General features: G+C 47.7%; 1 protein-coding gene across 1 annotated transcript; it reads left to right on the top strand.

Annotated features, from left to right (window-relative positions):
- Window positions 1-500: 500 nt before the first annotated feature.
- SSH1 (slingshot protein phosphatase 1) lies at window positions 501-19,360 on the top strand. The gene is made up of 14 exons (XM_009880313.1): window positions 501-577; window positions 3,334-3,437; window positions 5,183-5,247; window positions 6,043-6,164; window positions 8,338-8,406; window positions 8,844-8,909; window positions 10,230-10,424; window positions 10,665-10,758; window positions 12,158-12,286; window positions 13,468-13,514; window positions 15,025-15,171; window positions 15,870-16,070; window positions 16,983-17,613; window positions 18,086-19,360. Exons 2-14 carry the CDS (start codon window positions 3,353-3,355, stop codon window positions 19,358-19,360), a joined length of 3,126 nt encoding a protein of 1,041 aa, XP_009878615.1. The 5' UTR covers window positions 501-577; window positions 3,334-3,352.
- Window positions 19,361-20,436: the final 1,076 nt, after the last annotated feature.

Raw genomic sequence — 20,436 nt, 5'->3', positions numbered from 1 at the left:
AGCTAATGCCTTTGTCATAGCTATATTACAGTGGCGGCATGCAGTGTTTTAATTGTAAAGAAACAAACAGGCATTAGTCGCTGCGATGCTTTTTTGTCTAGTCCTGTCCCAGGGAATACGGCCCTTCGACGGCGCTGGGCTGCCCCGCTCTGCGGTTGCTGATGGGCGCTGCGTTGCCTTCGGAGCATGCGGGAGGAAGCAAACAAACAAACAAGTCTGGAGGAGGGAAATGATTAGACGAGCCTCAGCTGGTTTTTTTTCCCCTCTTGAATGGCCTCCTTTCATCAGGATATGTTAGGACAAGTGCTTTTTCAAGCCAGGATATCAGTGGAAGACACAGTGTTCTGTAAAAGTCATCCAGTTCCTGGGTAGCATCAACAGACGCGATTTCTCTGCTGCGCACAGAATATACGGTCAACCTTTTCTTTTCCTTCTTTTCTTTTCTTTTTTATGGGTTTAGAAGCAAAAGGATGTGAGTTTTACAGCTAGTTATGAATCTTTTCGAATTTACTGACTTCTGTCTGACTCTTGGGCCAGCACAATGCTTCTGCTGTTCAAAGAAAACCAGTCCAAATTAGTATGTATAAGCCACTCGTTTTTATGCTGCTAACAAATGCTGCTTACTAGGGCATTTATCACTGCTGCCGAGGGTCAAAAGTTGGCGATGTTCTTTAATGATAGGATTTTTCTGTTCTTCAGGAGATTTTTTTTTTTTTTTTTATAAAAGGCTGGAGTTTTAGTTGTTTACTGGAACTGCAGGATTTAAAAGGGTTTTTTAAAACTGGGTTGGAATATCGTGCCTTGCCTTTTTCTCACTTTTATTTTGTTAGTTGTCTTTTAGAGCACTTGTGTGAAGTGACTGGGAGCAAAGAGTGTTCCTAGAGCGGAGATAAGGGACGGTGTCGGGTAATGTTGCTGTTTCAGTATGGTGTAAAATAGGAGTTTTTTGCAGGGAGACGTTTGGATGTGTCACCTCTGTACGGCACCGTGCCGGTCGTATGGGAACGGGAGCTTCTGTGGAAATCGGGGGGCGCGGGTAGTGCTGGGGAGGTACGGGCAGTCGGACCGGTGGCAAGCTGCACTTCGTATGGTTAGTGTGCAGTTTAGGAAACAAACATTTAAATTAAAAAAAGAAATCTTGCATTTAACTGCTAGTTTGGGTTTGCTTTCCCGTTCATTTCCATGCAGACGAATACAGGGTGACAAAAGTTTTGCCATGTGGGTTCTCCTTATCCTGCAATGGCTTTCTTGCTCCCACAGCGCGGCTTTCTCAGTTGCCTGCAACTGGGAATATTCTGCTTTACTGTAAAAGATTTCCTGACTGCAAGAGAGGAGAACATCAGGCGAGATGAACCTTCAGAGCAGGAGTTACCGATGCTTTTGGGAAGGAGCTCTGTCTTTTTCCTGCTGTAGAAATCCCAGTCTGTACTTTATTAGCGATAAAAGAATATCCTTTGGGACGTTGTTTTTTTTTTTTTCAGTTTTCCAAAGACATATTTCCCAAAATTCTGGGGACAGCAATACTGCGAATTATCTCCTCGTGTGTTATCTAACCGTTCCCTTCCTCTTGCTGAAAAAACCAGATGCGTATGCGTGCAGCTGGTATCTAGCTGAATATCCTATACATTGTGTTGGTGTCACTGCTTTTGTGTAACTTCTGGCCTTTTTTAACGCTTTCCTGTGAGATCTGGGGCGAGAAGGAAACAAGACTCTTCCTGGCTCGCTTCTGGAATGAACCAAATTCCCATTTGCAGAAATTCTTGCCGTTAGCGTGTGTGCCAGGCAGAGCAGAGCCGGTGTTTCGGATCCCAAGCAAACTCTGCGGGACTCGTGTTCAGACACAACTTGCTAGCGGAGTGAGTGGTGAGTGCTAGAATACTGTGGGAGTGTAAATGGAGAAAAGCTTGTTTTAATTAGAGTGCAGTTGTCCTGCTGGCGCTTTATTGATCTGATATATGACATGTGAAGCCTGCGACTTAGGCGAAAATCTGAGTTGGCTTTTGAAAAGCAGCTGAAATCTCAAATTTAAACCTAAACCGGGTTTTTCTGGGAATTTTGCACCTTGAAGATTCAGTTGAGAAATGTGGAAGCTTTGCCTGGGAACCTTGGCTGTGTTCTCAGAGAAGGGAAAAGCTGAACTTGCACCGGAAGCTGAAAAGACGCACAATTCGTGTCTGTCTTCACAAAAATGCTAAGGTAGAGTGGAGTATTAGCGCTGACTTCTGCCCGAAAGCAAAGACCCCAAATAAAGTACAGAACAGACGAGTGCTGGGAGTAGTAACTCCTGTGGGATCGTTTTCTGTAGCATAAGTAACTCCCATGTAGCACACTCTTGTAATGGAGCGCTTACATTTAGTAGATAGCAGACAGTAATTAATGATGATCTATGTTTGGAAGTGTAGAGCGGCAGAAAATTGGGCTTTGTAACAAGGAATGTCTCTTGTGATGTTTTGAGCGGTGTAAGAAATGCAGTGTAAGCAGTTACTGTGGCAACTAAAAGGTAGCTTAGTAGATGTTGATTTTCAGCCTTGTGGGAAATGCTAACTTTACCGCTTGCGTCCAAGCCTATTTCTAAAACGCTCGCGAGTGCATTATGGTACTGTGTAATTAGGCTTGTGCTGGTGCTTACTCTAACTACTGATTTTGTTCAGCCTTCTCTTTAGTTTTGTTCTGGGGCCTGTGTGTCATTTGGCTCTGCGGAAATACGGTTATGTATTTGCACGTACAGCGACCTGCCGCCTTATCAGTCATGTTTTCCAGCACGGTTGTATCCAGCCAGAGCAAAGCGAAATCTTTGCTATTGTGTCGGTCGCTTCTTCCCCTGAGGTTTCAGTGCAGTTTCCTTTCTCTTGTGATGTGCAGGTTTCATCTGCCCTCCCTTCCTCTTTAAGTCTACAGACAATTTATGGTTGCATGTTCTTGTTTTTGCGTTCCAAAGAAATCTCAAGAACTGAAATTAGTAGGAACTGATTGACTCGGAACCCGATCTGAAGTCATTTGGCAGGTCTAAGCCTGTAAAAAGTCTTACCCTCTGCTGTTTTTAAGTTGCAGAATTTGATAATCAAATGATAAAGTCATTTCCAGCCCGTGACAGCTCAGGCAAGTATCTCCTGCAATGGCCAATTAATACAACGTTGGTGGAAAATGACACATGATTAATCCTGGAGCTGTGCCGTGCAAGTGGCAGGATCGAATTTTGGGAACAGCTTCTCATGACAAAATTCTACTATGTTTTAGTGAGGAGAAGCCCTTCCTCCCCCAGGCATACAGACCTGAGCACACATTTTGCTGCTATTTCCTTTCAGTTGACTTCCTCTGTCATTTGTTTTCCAGCCTAAGCGAGAGCTTTTTCATGGTGAAAGGCGCAGCCCTTTTCTTACAACAAGGAAACAGCTCCCAGGGCCAGCGAAGTCTCCAGCATCCTCACAAACATGCAGGTAGTGGATTAAATCACCCGTTGAAATGCCTTTTCCCTCTTGCTTTGCTGCTCGTCCCGTCCACGCGGACAGGCTGATACCACGCGTGGGCGGGTGGATGACTTCTCATTGTCACAGTGGGCCTTGTGCAACCAGCTGAGCAAAACCAGGTTTTCAGCCCGCTTGATTGGAATGGGAACGTGTGATTATTCAGTCTTTGTTTAAACCTTTGTTGTTGTCTTGGAACTCTCCCTGAAGTAGAAATTTATTCTCTGCAGACGTTACGGCATTCACCGTGGCATTCTTTAGCCAGGGAAGCCTGCTGAGCCAGAGGGTCTGTGCTGAACGTGCACCCCTGTTTTCCACAGCCACAGATGAAGAAATGTCACTTGTTTCTGCTTCGGTGTTTTGGTCTTTGCCTTCCCCTTCGGCCTGTGGGGAAGAAAATTGGATGGGCTGAGTCACAGGGCTCTAGCACCTCTGCTGGAGTTATCGAGGTCCCAGTTCGGCACGGCAGGGACATTTCTCCGGGCGCTCTCCCAGCCTTCTATAAGCTGAAGCTTGGGACTTTTGGTGCCAGCTGATAGCATTTGTTCTTTTGAAACTACCTGTTGCTGGGTTGGTTTGATGCTGCCACTAAGAGTGAGGAATGTTTTAACGGGATTTGTGTGTCTGCGTAGACACGCGTTTCTTAGCTCCTTATATCCCCTTTCCTGGTTTCAGGAAAATCCCCTTTTCAGTTAACTCATCACAGTCTAGCCTGTAAGAGTTTATCACGGTTTAAGAACAGACTGTCCTTCCTCCCCCGGTCCCCTCCAGTGTGCCAAACTGGTGGGAAGAAATGGTAGGGAGTTTTATGGTGAACGTACGTAAGGATTGATAAGCAGATAGGGGCTTCAGGAAAGTGCGTTGTACTTACCAAGTGCTTTTATGCCTTCTGTCTTTGACAGTTTTGGAATAAGTAATTACTGGGAAAGAAGAAATAAGATCATCGGGGCGTTTTGAGTGCAGGAGCATGTGGGAAAGGCACAGTGTGGTACTGTGTGTCTGCTGCTTAGTAAACACTCCAAGCACAAAGAGGGTGTTTGAATGCCAAGCTTGGCTTTGGGTTTCTTTAATTGTCAGCAATTTCATATACCCAGCAAACATCCTACGGAAGGAATTTTATCTTGTATGGAAAGTTATGAGTGCATTACCCAGTTATTAGATGTGAACTTGTTTTGTTTTCTTGTAGATTCCTTGTTCCTTTCGCTTGCTTTCTCCAAACAGAAATGCACCCACCGCTCTAGAGCCTAAGGGACTGGTTGCATGAGCAGGCCAGTGGTGCTGATCCCGCAATGCTATGTGTGTTTCGCATGTCAAAGGTTTTCTTTTCGCCTTAGTTCCTCTTTTTTCTTTTTTTTTTTTTTTTTTAATCGACGTTGTTCCTCCAGCCTCTTCCTCCCCTATCCTCAGTGCCCATCTCTTTCTGTCTTCTCTAAGATGCTGTAACAGGGAGAGTATCATCATCTGTGCCAGTCACAGGTGGCCTCAATATATTTGGTAGCTTACAAATACGGTAAGGTCAAGTTCTCATGCAGCCAGATGACACTCATCCAAGAAGCTCACTTCTGTTAGTACTCTCTGGGACAGCAAAGTTAATTGGCCTTCCTTAGATGGTATTTTTTGACTTAGAACATCCTTTTTCTTTAAAGGTCAAGACTCTGCTGATTCTTAGTGCCACAAGTGAGAGACCTTTTCTGATTGTTTGTCTGCTCTTCCTGCAGGTGATTTGCCCCAGCACCTCCAGGTGATGATCAACCTCCTTCGCTGTGAGGATAGGATCAAACTGGTATGAAAAGATGCGTTTTCCTGATCTCCTTTCTGTAGGAGGCGTTTGAAACAGACCTGTAGAGGTTCATGAAAAGCTTTTGTCAAATCCTAAGTTTCAGAGTCAGCTTAGCTCTGTGCTGGCTGCCAGCCCTACCGTGTGCTCCTGTCCCCTCCTTTTGCCCCGGTCCTTACATCCAGGTAAGGAGTGGGGTCAGGAAACCCGTCTGTCCAAAATGTGCTTGTTTTGTCAAGTTTAATTTTCCAATCAGCTGACAAACATTAATACAGGAGAAGAGACGGGAGCTTGCTAATGCTAGCAGACACTCTTAAGTCAGTCTTGAAACTGCATCCAGATGGGGCTGGGCTTTCTTTATAAGAAATCTGCGGAGGCTGTAACAGTCTCTGCGGAAAAGTCTGTGTCAGTTATCCCCTCCAGCATGATTAACATATTTTGGTGAAGGCTTGTGATTGGAAGAGTCCTCTGAGCCTTCCTCTGTCTTCAGTTCAGTACATGACCAATGTTTTTACTGACTTTCTAGTTGAACCTCTTTAGAATAAATTTTCAGGTTACATTTTGTAGTATTTCTCCGGACTGGGGCAGGTAATCCAGGCTAATCTTCTCCCCACCTGATGCTGAGTCAAACTGGCAAGTGGCCTTGCTGGAAGATGGACCGTCTCTCCCTGTGTCTTTCAGACTGCAGCTAAATAAAGCTTTTGGACACAATTACACTATTAAAAAAAAAATAAATTAGGCAGCAATGGAAGTAATAATTATCCAAAGGCTAGTTTGAAGAGCTTGATGACCTTTTTCTAGGCTGTCCGTTTGGAAAGTGTGTGGACAGACCGAGTCCGGTACATGGTGGTTGTATACAGCAGCGGACGACAGGACACAGAAGAGAATATTCTGCTGGGTGTGGATTTCTCCAGCAAGGAGAGGTATGTCTAAGGCGAGGCTGGGCTTGGGAATCGGGCAGGCTGACTTCTCTGGAAAGCTCGTCAACACCAAACTGTCCCCAAGCAGTTGGTTTACATGTATCTGCAAATTCTAGCGAGAGAGAGGACATGTGTTGAGTTTTCTGACCAGTCACGAGGGTGAGAGAGTGATTTTTGTTCCAGAAAGCTTTCAGTCTCCTTGGAATCTCTGGGTGGTTGTGGGCAAAGCGTTCACATGTAATCCATTTGTAGGGCTGTGGCATCTGCCGCATCTGTGGTAGTTTGCTCTCCACTCGCTACAAAATGCTCTTGAAGGCACATTTGCAAAACTGGAATTTATTCTGTTCACCAGACTTCAAGTCTGTTGCTGGTATGATGCAATGGAGCTGGGTTTCTTATTGGGGGGGGGGGCTTAGTTGCCAAATAACATTGAAAAACAATACTGCAGAAGTACCTCCAAAACCAACAAACATGTCAGTAATGAGCTGTTTCTCTCTAACTGATAAGAGCACATAATATTTTGAAAGGCAAATAAAATATTTTGTTATCGCAGACCCTCTCACATTAGTCCAGTTCTAGGTGAGTAAAGCAAGGCAGAAAAGCTCTTGGCTTGGAGAGACGGGGCTGGTTTGGCAGAGCTGGAGTCAGAAGTCAGAGCTTCCAGACTGTTGTTTCTGTTCTCCGATGATTTAGCAGGCTGCCACGGTGTGCTGGCGCAGCCAGTGAGACTTCTGTTTTCTTTTTAGAAAACCGTAGTGGATGTTTCCATTGTTATAAGTAGAAGAGGGGAGATTTTGCGCTGCAGTGAGACCTGTGGGGAAACTCCTAGCTGTACCTTCCTAATAAGATTATTGTCGTTGGCTTTGGTGCTGCCTCTTGTCTCTGCTGTTAAGTCGCTGCTGTTAGAGACAGGGAGGAAATTCTAATTTCCTTGTGACACACTTAGTGTGCAACAGCAGTGAACGTTTGCTATGTCGTCTGCAAATCAGAAACAACCTTGCAATAATTTGCTTTTGGTGGCTGTTGATGTGAGACAAGAGGAAAGACGGAAAAGTTATGACAAATCCATCCCAACTGCAAGATTAGCTGAAATTTCAGTTACTGTCTCCCCGAAAGCCAAAGTTTTTGTTAATTAAGGGTAAGTCTCATGCATAAAGTCACCAGTTGGCATTAGCGACTTTATTGAGGGACTCCGTGGCTCTGTGTTGGGGCTGAAATGTCACTGCTGAGCTGTAAGTGTTCTGACTGCTGACGGTTTGACTAGTCAGGCGCTTTTGTGGGTTTTATTCCTTTTACATGTGTTTAACAAAAACCATTTTTTCTCGCAAAGCTGCAAAGTGCACAGTGTCCATATGTGTGTTCAAACTGGCCTGTCAAATCCTTTGATCCGCTGTCGAAAGCGGCTGAAGACTTAAAAAAGAAAGGAAAAGAGCAAAACAAAACCCGAGTTCTTTGCTAACTGGCCGTTGCTGTACGCATCCCAATTTCTTTTAAAACTTTAATATCTCAGCAGCTTAATTATTTACTAGTTGAAAGTTACTGGCTCCCGTTATAATACGGTTTTCTTGCCAGATTGCATCTCTGAAGTAAAAGCGTTCTTTTGGGTTAGGTAAACTCATAAAATCCTTCTTGTCTTTTCGACCAGCCGGAGTGATGAAGTGAAAACCCAACACAGAGTCCTTTGAAAGGCCCCTTGGGTGCTCTTTGGGAAGGGCAGGCTCCTGCTCTGCCACCTACCAAGGCTTGCTGGCCGCCTCCCGTCAGCGAGCTGCATCTCTGCAGCCGGATCACTGCGATCTGCTTTTACGCCCTGTTAGGGAACTGCCTTGCACTGAGCTGGTGAGGGTGAGAAAGCAGGGAAGAGGATGGGGCGGATGCTGCGGTGCTTTCTGGCAGGTTCTGGAGAGGGAGGGAAGAGCTGGTAATTTTGACTCTTGCTTCTGTGATGTTTCTCCAGCCCGGTGGAGCAATCAGCATGCTGATATCGGAGTAGAGCTTTAGACTTCAGCTGCCAGTCTCCTTGTGTGGTACGCATTTGATGGCCTAAGATATTACTAGGAATTACTAGAGCAAGACTTGGGGATTTTAAAAATTAAAGAGTATTAATAATTTAGGGTATTGGCGTGACCGCTTCGTGGCCTATATTTAACATCCTCTATAACAATCTCTCTTCCAGTAAAAGCTGCACTATAGGAATGGTTCTTCGTCTGTGGAGTGATACTAAAATCCATCTTGATGGTGATGGGTAAGAAACCACATTAAAAGGATAAATGTGAATGTCATTCCCTACTGGGGGCTGCTCTAGGAGATATTCTCCGTCACCTTGCAAATGAAGTTCCAATTTTGGATTCGTGGCTGCAGTCCCCTTATTCAGACAGTGGGGTTTTTGTCTGGCTGCCCTCAAACTGCTCGGTGAATTCGGCGATACCCAGTGAATGTTCCTGAAATCCCACCCGAGGGGTGGAGCTCCCATTCCTGGCAGCCTACGCCGGGAAGAGTGTCCGCTTGCCATTCTTATTTGGGAAGGTGTTGGAAAGTCAGTGATGCAAATTATCCCTGCTTCTTTTTGACTGTGAGTGCCCCTGTAGCTGCCTTGCAGTAGCTGTTTGTAGAGTGTGGCTTGTGATGCAGAGAAGCGCAGTTTCTGACTGGGTTTTTTTTTTCCCCCCCTCTCTCGGTTAGCGGCTTCAGCGTGAGCACTGCAGGGAGAATGCACATCTTCAAGCCAGTGTCGGTGCAAGCCATGTGGTATGTGTGTTAATTAGCTTTATTGAGAAAGAGACTGACAGTTCTGTGAATAAGTTAAAAACAAATAAACAAACTGCATTTTAGCATTATCCATAATTGGTATTTAGTGAGCTGCAGCAGCGGTGCAGCTTCCCTGTGTCAGCAGGTACTATAAAGGGACTGTGAGAATACTGTTCCCAAAAGATCTTCTGCTTCTGTTCGGAGCAGCTATGTGCTCTTCAACATAAGGGAAATGGCACAAGCGAGATGAATAAATCTGAAAGACCCAACTTGAATTCATCAGGCTGCAAACCCAGTCTTCCCGCTCTCTGCATATCTTTCTAACTGGTTGAAGGAGGAGTCTCGGGCCCCGTTGCCAATCTGATGGCATTCCCCGTGTTCTGCCTCGTTACTGGGGCCAGGCTGGGGTTCCTGCCCTGCGGAAACTTTCCGCGGCGCCCCGGGTGTCTGTTCACCTTTCAGCTCCTGTCACCCCTCCCATGTGCAGGGATTCCAAAACACTGAAGCAGAGGTGGCTGAATCAGCAGCAGCTGTGCCAGCAAATTCCTCCTTGAAGAGGCTGCTACCCGGCCCCGCGCAGAACAAATGCGTCTCTTCTGGCCTGGGCAGTTTGCTGGCTCCTCTTGGAGCCTCGAGAGATCCCAGTCCTCGCGGCATCCGATAGGGAAAAGATACAGGTGTAGAGAAGGATGTCGTGCTAGCGATGGTGATTTGGTACGTAAACAAATGAAAGTCTTGTTCCTGTCGTTTTTTAACTCGGCCCCTCCTGTTGGCAACCTTAGATGTGGTTAATGTATTCAGTACAATGACATCTTCTGAGTAAAACCTTAAAAAAGAAAAAGAAAGGGGGGGGGAGGGGGAATGAGGAGGGAAGGAAGGAAAAAGTAATGCTAGAATTTGGAAAAACAAATGACCCAATCTGGGCCTTGTCCCTGGAGCGTGTCAGGGGCCAAGAATGCTGGTAAATATGCATTTGACTCCTTGCTGAAGGTGGTTTGAAAATTGTCCATGTTCTTTATTTTTCTTTGGTCTGGCTTAACAAGTTAGCTAATGATTAGATCCCAGAGCGACTCGTGCCTTGTGTTTGCCTGTTAATCAGGAGAAGATTTCGGCCTCTGCCTTGGACTGGCTCTTGAGAAGGGCCTCCAAGGTGCAGTTTGTGCCCTCTCTGAACTCTGATACAATATCTGCGGCTCTCAGAAAGCGAACTGGAAAAAAAAAAAATGCTGAAAATCTTTTTCCCCTGTGAAAATCTCTCAGCTCCTGCTCCGTCTGTTCCTGCTGCTCACGTCTGTACAAATTTGTTCTCCAAACTTGCAGGTCTGCTTTACAGATCCTCCACAAAGCCTGTGAAGTTGCAAGAAGGTACAACTACTTCCCAGGTGGGATGGCCTTGGTCTGGGCCACGTACTACGAAAGCTGCATCAGCTCCGACCAGAGCTGCATCAATGAGTGGAATGCGATGCAGGACCTGGAGTCCACCCGCCCCGACTCTCCAGCCCTGTTTGTTGACAAGTCAGTTCTGAATTTTATTAGAAAAAGTTGGCGTAGCTCACGAGAGAAATCTCCCCTTCTCCCTTTTCTTCCTCCAGTGGTTCGTTTCCTTTCTTTTCATAAACGTCTTCAAATGTTTTTTCCATTATTCTCTTAAAAATTGCTTTTAATACAAGTCTTTACCACCACTCCTCTGTGCAGTATGAGTTGCACCATATGTTTACTGCCAGCTTGGAGACATCCTCTCCTTTTTCTTTTTAGGCCAACTGAAAGGGAACGAACAGAACGGCTCATTAAAGCCAAACTCCGGAGCATCATGATGAGCAAAGACCTGGAAAATGTGACTTCTAAGGAGGTAAATACAAAGATCCCTGCCATCTTTATTCTTCCTGCTAGACTCCGTTTCCAGAGAATGCTGTACTGGTGAAGAGACACCACACGACTAGGTGTCACTGGCTTTTGCGTGTGTGTTTCCAGCTGTTCCGTAACGGCTCTGCTCTTTGGCTTTGCTCTACCTCTCTTTCTCCAGCAGGGAAATCAGAGTAATGCCAACATCAGAGTGCTTTTTTCAAGACCTTGGTACTAAATATGTGACTTTCAAATGCAAAGCGCCCGGTCCTTTGCCAGCGGACTGGCATCAGAGGGGATGCCTGCGTTACTGTTGGTTATAGCACATGTTGGCATGTCCAAGCAAGGAATTTGTAGCCGCTTACTCCTCAGCGTATCCCTGTGAGTTACACGAGCAAAGGCAGCACCCTCAAGAGAGACAGTTGGTGTCTTGAGGCCTCGCTGCTGTGTTAAATGAGTGTCCTGGTCTTCACTTGCTCGTGGACAGTGCAGAGCAAAGGAAATGCCTTCCTTTCTCCTTGTTGGCTTCGTTTTAAAGCTTAATTTTCTTTGTTCTGAACAAATGTCAGAGGCTTGCAGACAACATTTTACTCGTGAGTTTATGGGTAGAAATCACAAGTCAAGGCTGAAGCTCGTTTGGATCCATCCCACGGGCTGGTGTAAATACATCCCGCTGTAGTGCAGACATACTTGGAGCAAATGGAAATAGTTCTTTTTGGGTTGGGTTTTTGTTAGCTTTTCGAGGGATGCTATTAACATGCAGGGCTGTCCTTCCTAAAGCTTAGCACCGAAGGCTTCGAACGCGCTCCTGTGTAACAGCAGCGTTACGAGTTGTAGACGTAAGCTGAGAACTCGTCTGTCTGCGTATGCATTCCTAACTCTGGGTGCAGTCGACATGCTTTGATTTTTTTTTTTTTGCTGCAACCGTTTTCCACGGTGGGTTAAACAACGCTGTGCTGCTTCGCATTGCGCCTTCCTGAAGCTGAGGTGCCGCGAGAGGACCGTATGTCTGTGCCCTGGTGTTTTGAGAAGGGAGAGTACTGGAAATCTCTCTTCCCCAACCCTGCTGCAGTTATTCACTCCTTGCTTCTAATGGGTTTCACGTTTGTTAGCTGCTCTGCAAGGTCTTGGTGTTTATCTCTTGAATTATTTTGAAGAATCTGGTACCCCAAAATACGTTTTTTGTACTCGAATATTATCTGAAGCTTTATGTACAGATCTTAAATCTGGGGGCCTGGGATACTTGGAGAGATGCCATGTAGTGAGATTCCTTGTCTCCAAAAGGACGAATCCCTCTTGCTGTTTTTAATGAAGTACAAAAAAAGTGTGTTGCAGAGGAGTGCCAACAAATGTTTCTGTTGAGCAGACATGATTCTAGGTGGCATCCTTTGTTTTCTGCTCTGCAGATACGAAATGAGCTGGAGAAGCACATGAATTGCAACTTGAAGGAATTCAAGGAATTTATAGACAATGAAATGCTGCTTATCTTGGGTCAGATGGACAAACCGTCTCTGATTTTTGATCATTTATATCTGGTAAGCTGCCACGGTAGGAGTTCCAGAATAGCAGGAGGCTCAATGGGAGTGATCTGACGAGTCACCGGGCTCAGGGGATGCCGGATTTTGTGTCAAGGCTGACTTGTGCAGCACGAGCAAGAGGTACAGCCCGCTCTCCCGCCTTTTGTGCAGACTGTACTGCAGGACCCATGTTGCTTGTAAAAGCCTGCAGTAGAGAAGCCCTTTTTTCTAGCTACGTTCTTGTTTCTGGCACTTGATGCGATGGTTCTTTCCTGGCAGGCTGATCCTGTTTCAGGACATACCGTGGCACAGCTGAAGTTCTCTCCGTGCACGTTCGTTTTCTGTTTGGAGCAAAGGAGATTTTCTTTTATGGCAAACAAAGGGTCTGGCTGCGGATGCTGCTCCGCTGCGACAGCTCTTTGCTCTTTGACTCCGATTCGGGTCAGTGCGTCGTTTTTCTCCATTGAGCCTATGAAGTTCTGTAGGCACAGCCAGAACTAACTCAAGAATAAGGCTGAAGGAGGTGCGCTGTACCAGCTTGTGCGAAAGCAAAGAACAGTGCATGTTTCGTCTAATCTTTTGCCACTAGATGGTACTCCAAGCAAAACCAGGCACTGCCATCTGGAACAAAGACGTGCTTGAGATGAGCACATTTGTGCCCCTTATGCTTGGGTCTTTTTTTTCTTTTCTTTTTTGTTTTTTCTGGAGAGCGTCAGAGGAAGTGCTCGTGTTTGAGGGCAAAACCTGCTTTTTAAGCCCTTTTTAGCTTTCGGTTTTGCAGGTGTGTGTGTGGGGGGGTTGAGGTGTAACCACCCCGTAACTGTCAGGATTTGCCTTCTCATATACCTGTGGTCCCAGTCATGCCACGCATAATCATTTCCTTTCCCTGCACTATTTATCTCCGTGGTTAAAAATCCAGAGTGGCAGCGAGCAGTGATTGGGAATGTGCTCTGTCACATAGTGGCCTAGAATTAACTCCTTAGGTAGGATGTGATGTCCTTGTCCCCTCCTTCGGGGGGTCCCTGCCTGTTCAGGCCAGAACATCTCTTGTGCTGAGCTGCAGCGCTGGCTGCAGTGGTGCCATGTTGCTGTTTCAGAGACTGTTACAAATATTTCCGTAAGCCTGGGGGATTGCAGGACTTTAGGAAAGAGGGAGGGTCTCAGGCTCCGTTGAAACATGTGTTTTGTGGCTGTTGCAGGGGTCTGAGTGGAACGCCTCCAACCTCGAGGAGCTGCAGGGCTCGGGGTGAGTACTGCACCTTTCAAGCACCAGCCTTAGACTCGGAAACCTCCAGTTGTTTGCCTTTAACTTACATGCAGGTCTCTTGAGATGACATACGATGTTTGTAGACTGTAGGGATGAGTTTGGGCCCATTCCCAGCGATGTGGGTAACTTACCATCAAGACCTTAGTCGAGAAATGTTTCCTACCTCATTTCTATCAATCATATGTAGAGTAGAATTAACGAAACTTCTGGTTCGTGAAACACATCAAGATCTCTGAACCCCCCCACGCGTAGCAGCCAAGTGTGAAATGGCCATACGTAATGTTGTGTCAGGTGTGAATTCCTGCAGGCTGCAGAAGAGCAAATATTATAGCGCAAAGCTTAGGAAAAAAAACTCTATCTAAATGGGGCAGAACTTCCTGTGGATGAGCAATCTCCACCTCACCTGCCCAGACAGGCAGCTGCAGGGCTGTCTTTCGCCACACTCTCATCACCGCACCACTTCTTGGCTTGATTTACTTACACGCTTTTTGGACGAGTAAGAATTTTGCATATAAATATTTGCTGCTTGCCCAAGGCGTGCACCAACTGTGATGTGAGAAACTGAAAAATATTGCTCAACGGCATGACTAAAAACGTTTAGTTTGGAGTCCTTGGGAACAGATGCCTGAACATCTTTGAACGAGTAAATCAACCGGCGCATTAATGCTTTTGATCTGCGGGGAAGGCATCTTGACACGCGGTGTCTAAAAGTCAAAGCTGGACAAGTCCTGAAACAAATATCCTGTGTCCTTGATTTGCGTGAATGATAGGAGGTGATAAATCAATACGGGCATTCGTTCTCCCCGGGTACATTGTAATCCCTGCTGTAATATTTGGCAGGAATCAAGAGATACCATGTGACTCTCATTTCATATTTTTGGTCAGAAAGAAGAGAAAAGGAGGCTTTTGCAGCTAAAGCCTGCAGCTGAACACTGTGATTCCCGGGGTCTGTTCCCAGCCCTTGCCCAAACGAATCGCTTGCAGCCGATGCGCTTTCCTTCTTTCAGCGTCCCGCGAGCTGTGTGGGGCACACAGTGTGGAGTTTCCGATTAGGTTAAAAAGCCTCAGCAGAGGGGATAAAATAAACTGCTCCCTCCTGTGCCCGAGGTCCTGACGCTTTGAATGGGATATGCCGGTGGTGAGAGATGGGGGAATGGGCAGGCCCTGCACGTCATGTGCGTGACTCGTGTCACTGGGTGTCCCAGGGCTTCGGGATTAGGGCTGTAGGTAAAATTGTAGAATCATAGAATGGTTGAGGTTGGAAGGGACCTTGCAGATCATCTCATTCCACCCCCCCTGCCCTGGGCAGGGCCACCTCCCCCCAGCCCAGGTTGCTCCAAGCCCCGTCCAACCTGGCCTTGAACACCTCCAGGGATGGAGCTGCTTACAGTTCGTGTTGTGTCAGATCTCATGGACTTCACAATGTGTGTCGGTTCCCTGTCATGACTTCAATAAAGTTCAACTTTCTTTTTGTTTTCGTTCTCCACAGCATTGACTACATTCTGAATGTGACCAGAGAAATTGATAATTTTTTCCCCGGTTTGTTCGCATATCACAATATCCGAGTGTACGACGAGGAGACAACAGACCTCCTGGCTCACTGGAACGAGGCGTACCACTTCATAAATAAGGCCAAGTAAGTGGGCTGCGAGACGCGACTTAGTGTGAGAGCCCATCCGAGCCACGGGGTCTGACACTGTGCCCTGCGCGTTTCGTCCAGTGTGGAGCTGTGCCCTCCCTGAAGCCACACCACCGCTGAAGGAGGCAACGGGGCTTTTGTGTTACCGCTCCTGCCAGGAGCTTTCTGTGTCCCCGGCACTGCCCCGTACCTTGTCTCTTCCTGTACCACCATTAACCTGTTCCTATTCTGTGGTACTCTTTATTATTATTGTTTTGTTTTGCTTCCAAAAGGAAACGAGGACATTTCCTCTTCTCAAGAAGTTCTGGAAATACTCCAGCACGTGTCCCTGTTGGATTAGCCCCAGCTGTCTCTGCAGACAAGAGATGCTGACAGAGCCCGTCAAACTCTGCCGGCCTTTTACACTCAGGTTCTTCCTGCTTATCCCTGTAGCCAAAAACTCAGGCGGGCAGGCAGGAGCCTTCACGGCGGTCTGTGAAACGACAGCACGATTGAGGCTGCCCTTCTCTTAACTCCTGATATTTCTGGAGAGAGATTCTTCTCATGGCCCACCTAATCCAAAACGTTTGTCACCCACAGAGCCATGGTGTTAAGGTGGTCAGGAGGACAAAGTACCGTCCCTCCACCACCTGAAATGGTAACGACAGATACCATAACCGGAACGATGAGACGTATTTTCCTTTGTCCTTCTGCAGGAAGAATCACTCCAAGTGCCTGGTGCACTGCAAAATGGGTGTGAGCCGGTCGGCCTCTACCGTTATAGCTTATGCAATGAAGGAATTTGGCTGGTCGCTGGAAAAGGCTTATAATTACGTGAAACAAAAACGCAGCATTGCAAGACCGAACGCAGGCTTCATGAGACAGCTTTTGGAATACGAAGGCATTTTAGATGCAAGGTAAGGCGGCAGGATGAGTGGAAAGGTGACTTGCCAGGAAATAAAGGAGCTAATTGTAGGCAACCTCTCCTGGTTTCGTATCGCAAAATCTTAATCGATCTCCGTGGAGTTCTGTTCAGGCGATAGGTTCTTCTGCCGATGTCGTGCACACGTGCGTAAAGACCCTGGCAGAGTGTGCGTGGTGCTATAGTCCGAAGGGTCCTTTTTAGAAGGGCAGATGCAGAAGCCTGGGCTAATTTTGTTTTTCTAAACCTTTCCCACGCTAGGCCTCCCTGGATGGAAATTAGCTGTCTTCTAGGGAGATCTGCCCTGGTTTAATTCAGTGAGGGTTTCTCTGCGTTTGGGATGCATGTTCGTATTTCTCAGCTCAGCAAAACATTGTTCTTGTTTTATGAGGCAGAACTGAGCTCAGGCAGCGTTGGAGGCAAGTCATTCGCAGTTCTGGGTGACCATGCCAATCACAAGTCTTTGTCATTGCAGGCGCTGTAGTGTCTAATAAGGGTTTCTGCATGCTCTGCTTGGCCTCTGCTCTACTGGGGGAAGAGGAGGAAAATTTTTCACTCTGGTGCAGCAGGAACTGTGCCATGAGATGTGCAGAGATGTTGTTTGAGTGTGTTTTGCTCAGACAGAGGGCTCTGCGTCCCTCAGCCCTGAGGAACTCCTCCCGAGGGCTGTTCCCGTCGTGGGTGCAGTGCAGGGCACTGCTGAGAGTCTGCTGGGGCAGGAGACTCGAGTGGGCAGGAGGGAGGGACAAAATCCTGATGCTAGAGATGGTTTTGCCCAAGTGGGACTGCCAGGCTGGACCCGCCGTTCAGCCTTTCAATTCCAGGGTGTGGAAAGGGACAAACGTTCCTGGAACTGAGCATCCTCCAGTTGAACGGTGGTCACTTGTGTCTTTGTCCTCTCCCCCAGCAAGCAGCGCCACAATAAGCTGTGGAAGCAGCAGGCAGAGAGCAACCTACCCCAGAACACCGACGGCACCACGGGGTCGGGCGACTTCTTACTGGAGAGCTTAGACATCGATCTAGAAAACCGCCTGGCTGACCTGGACACTCCTTCGCAGTCAGCGTACCTGGACAACCGCGCCGGCACAGAAATGTCCGTGGGGTTTAATTACTGCTTCCATCGCCTCTCGGACACGCTGCTGGAGAACAAGATCCCCGGTGACAGGGAGGGCTTTTTCCACGTGGAGGAGCTGGAGCGGGATGCGCTAGCAGAGCGCACTGCCTCGCTGGTGGGACAGCCTCCGCCTGCGCCTTTGGAGGGGAGGCTGGTGGAGACGGCGAAAGGCCTGGAGACGGCGGAGCCGCTGGCAGAGCTGAGCAGTTTCACCGAGAAGGAGGTGAAGAAGAAACCGGACTTCAGCCCCCGGAAGGGAAGGGTGGTGCTGGGCCCCGGGGACCCAGGGGAGGACGGTGTGAGGGAGGAAAATCCGATGGAGAAGTGGAAGCGGCGTTTGTCCATGCACAAGGAGGAGAGCAGGCTTAATAGAGAGAACTTGAATAACAACAACAGCAAAAGGAGTTGCCCAGAGGATTTTGAGGTGCGTATGGAGTTGAAATGTAGGTGATTAGCATGGCTGATTCTACTGCAAGTGAAACTGCTCTTCTCATCTTCATAGCACAGTTTCATTTGACTTGGATAAAGCCTTTCATTCCATGACGAGCTGCTTCCTTTTCGAAGTGCTTCTGAACATGGCTTTGCTTGCCCAAGCTATGGATTTAGATGCCACAGAGAGAGAGCGCACGCATGTGAGTGCCCTATAAACTGCTTTGGGCAACTCGCTTGCATGACCATCGCTCGAAACGGTAGGTATTCTTCTGTTGAAGATAACTCTCTGCTGAGAAAGTACGTGGCTTTTGTTCCTGCTGCAGGGCCTTAAGAGAAGTGGAAATGGGCTTCGTTTCAAATCTGCTTGGCTGTAAATGTATCTTGTGGTCTGTGCCTCTCGCTCTGCTGACTGCTGATGTTCACGTTCGGTGCACGTTTATCTGTACCTGTTTTCTTTTTTGCAGCACGATGCCGTGTTTGGGATCCTCAGTAAAGTCAAGCCTTCCTATCAGTCTTGCGCTGACTGCATGTATTCCTCGGCCGGTTTGTCTCCTGACTCCTTTGGGGAGCAGTGTGAAAAGTTGAACGCCGGCTCTGCGCGTCGCAGCACCGCCATCTGCACGCAACCAGCCCTCCTCTCCCACATCAATTCCAACTTGGCGGACCACCTGCCCAGCAAGGCGCACTTGGAGGAAGGAATCAGAACTAAAAATAATGAGGCTCCGCTTCCTCTGTCGGCGGGAACTGGTACTTTGGAGGCCGGCGCTTGCAGATCGCTTGATCAACACTGCAGCATTTTGGAGAGAGGAAAAGATGCACCAAAAACGCCGGTCAGAACTCTGCAGCCCAGGAGAAACTCGCACTGTGACAAGAGCCTCCTTAACGCAGAACTGGTAAAAGAAGAGTCTCTAGCCAGGAAAGATAGCAAACCTACCAAGGATCTGAAGTACTTGTTGTTCAGCAAGGACTTGGAAAAGCCAAGTGCAAACAGTTACTTGATGCAGCACCAGGAGTCTCTTATTCAGCTGCAGAAAGCAGGCTTGGTCAGGAAACACACCAAAGAGCTGGAGCGGTTGAAAAGCCTGCCCTCGGACGCCGCGGCGCTGCTCAGAGAGAGCCCCCTCAGCAGAGTCGACTCTGGCGTTGCGGAGGAAAGCGAGGATTTGATTTCGCGTCACAGCCTCGTACCTCTTCTGCACCCGGCGCCGTTGATACCCGAAGAAGAAAGCGATGTGGAGAAGTTGGAGGTGAAACGCGTCTTGGAGGGCATCTCTCAGAAAACCTCCACCCCCGTCATGTGTCGGTTGGAGCACACGAGCAGTTTCACCAAGGACTTTCTGAAGACCATCTGCTACACCCCCTCCTCCTCCCGGAGCTCCAACCTGACGCGTAGCTCCAGCAGCGACAGTATCCACAGCGTGCGGGGCAAGCCCGGCCTGGTGAAGCAGCGAACTCAGGAAATTGAGACCAGGCTGAGGTTGGCTGGCTTGACTGTGTCTTCTCCTCTGAAAAGGTCCAATTCTCTCGCCAAGCTAGGATGTCTTAACTTGTCCTCTGAGGACTTATCGAGTGACATGGATGTGTCAACTATAACGGACTCGAAAGAGGCCGTTTCAAGCGAGTCTTCTGTGCTCTGTGAGCCACAGTCCACGCTGAGGAGTGCAGACATCACCTCCAAACTGGCAGGGAAGCCAGCGGTCGGAAACTTGAAGAACACCCTTTGGATGGGCAAAAGTTGATGCCTTCTGCGTGGGGGGGTAGATTTGGGGTTTTCTATGGCATTTATTCGTTGCACCGATGCAGTTTTATCATCTGAGTTGCAGTAGTTCATCTGATGCCACCTCTTCTTCCCCTCCTTGTACTCTTAAGTGGGGAGAAAAAAAACCATAATGGGTCATGATGAATGGCACAAGGGAAAATAAAATGTATTGCATGGCTTAGAGGAGGACTTTGTGTGTGAATTGCCTGTTGTCCTGCAGGATGCTATTTCTAGTACTGTTTGCCAAGTATAATAACGTGGTCTTGTGTGCGTGTGTATATATAGATAGATATTTGTACCTATTTATCTATCTATATATATAGAATGCTGAAATACTCCGTTTCAAAGACTCAACAAAATAATTAGTCATGACTTCTTTTTTTTTTTACAGAACAAACACAGGTCTCCGGTTAAAACGGAGCGCTTGTGGAAAAATCCTTAACTTCGTGACATGAACACTACCTCTGTTCTTGCTGACTTTTAGTCTGGTTTTGTTGTTTGGGTGTGTTGTTTTTTTTTTTTTTTTAAAAAAAAAAAAAGCTTTTCCCACAGTACTTAACCGTTGTTGGAAGGTATTCCCTTAATGTTGGCTGTAAAGGGCTGGCGGAGCGTGGAGACGGAGGCTTTTCCGCACCGAGTGACCTAGCTGTGAAGTGAAGGAGTATCGAGCTGTGTTCGTGTTGACTGTGTGACCTGCTGGCGTTAGTCCGTCTTCCCTGCGTCACCCGGGTGAATTGTCGTCGTCTCATGTTGGTGCCGGAGCGACACCCAGACTGTGTCGCTGTCGCAGCCTTACGCCCCCGTGCAGAGGCGTCGTGTTCTTTGGGTGGTTTTGCTGTCGTTGTGGTTTGTAACGTCCCAGTCCTCATGACGAGCCTGGCCAGTAAGTGACCGGGGACCCTAGTGAAGCTTTGTGTAACGCTGTGTCGGTGTCGTGGATCCTGTGTTGGGGACCTTTCCTCGTCGGGCCGGTGGTGGCACACGGTGCTGGCGAGATGGCCGAGGAGGGACTGCTCTCCTGGTGTGCCACGCGTTCGAAATCCCAGTAGGAAATAA

Source organism: Charadrius vociferus, unplaced genomic scaffold (assembly GCF_000708025.1).
Source record: "Charadrius vociferus isolate BGI_N301 unplaced genomic scaffold, ASM70802v2 scaffold332, whole genome shotgun sequence".
NCBI classification, from domain to species: domain Eukaryota; kingdom Metazoa; phylum Chordata; class Aves; order Charadriiformes; family Charadriidae; genus Charadrius; species Charadrius vociferus.
This window is presented reverse-complemented; position numbering and strand designations above follow the sequence as displayed.

Coding starts and splice junctions, on each gene's coding strand:
- SSH1 (XM_009880313.1), top strand. CDS start 3,353: ATGGTGAAAGGCGCAGCCCTTTTCTTACAACAAGGAAACAGCTCCCAG. Junction 8,910..10,229: donor GTGTCGGTGCAAGCCATGTG/GTATGTGTGTTA, acceptor CCAAACTTGCAG/GTCTGCTTTACAGATCCTCC. Junction 10,759..12,157: donor AAAATGTGACTTCTAAGGAG/GTAAATACAAAG, acceptor TCTGCTCTGCAG/ATACGAAATGAGCTGGAGAA.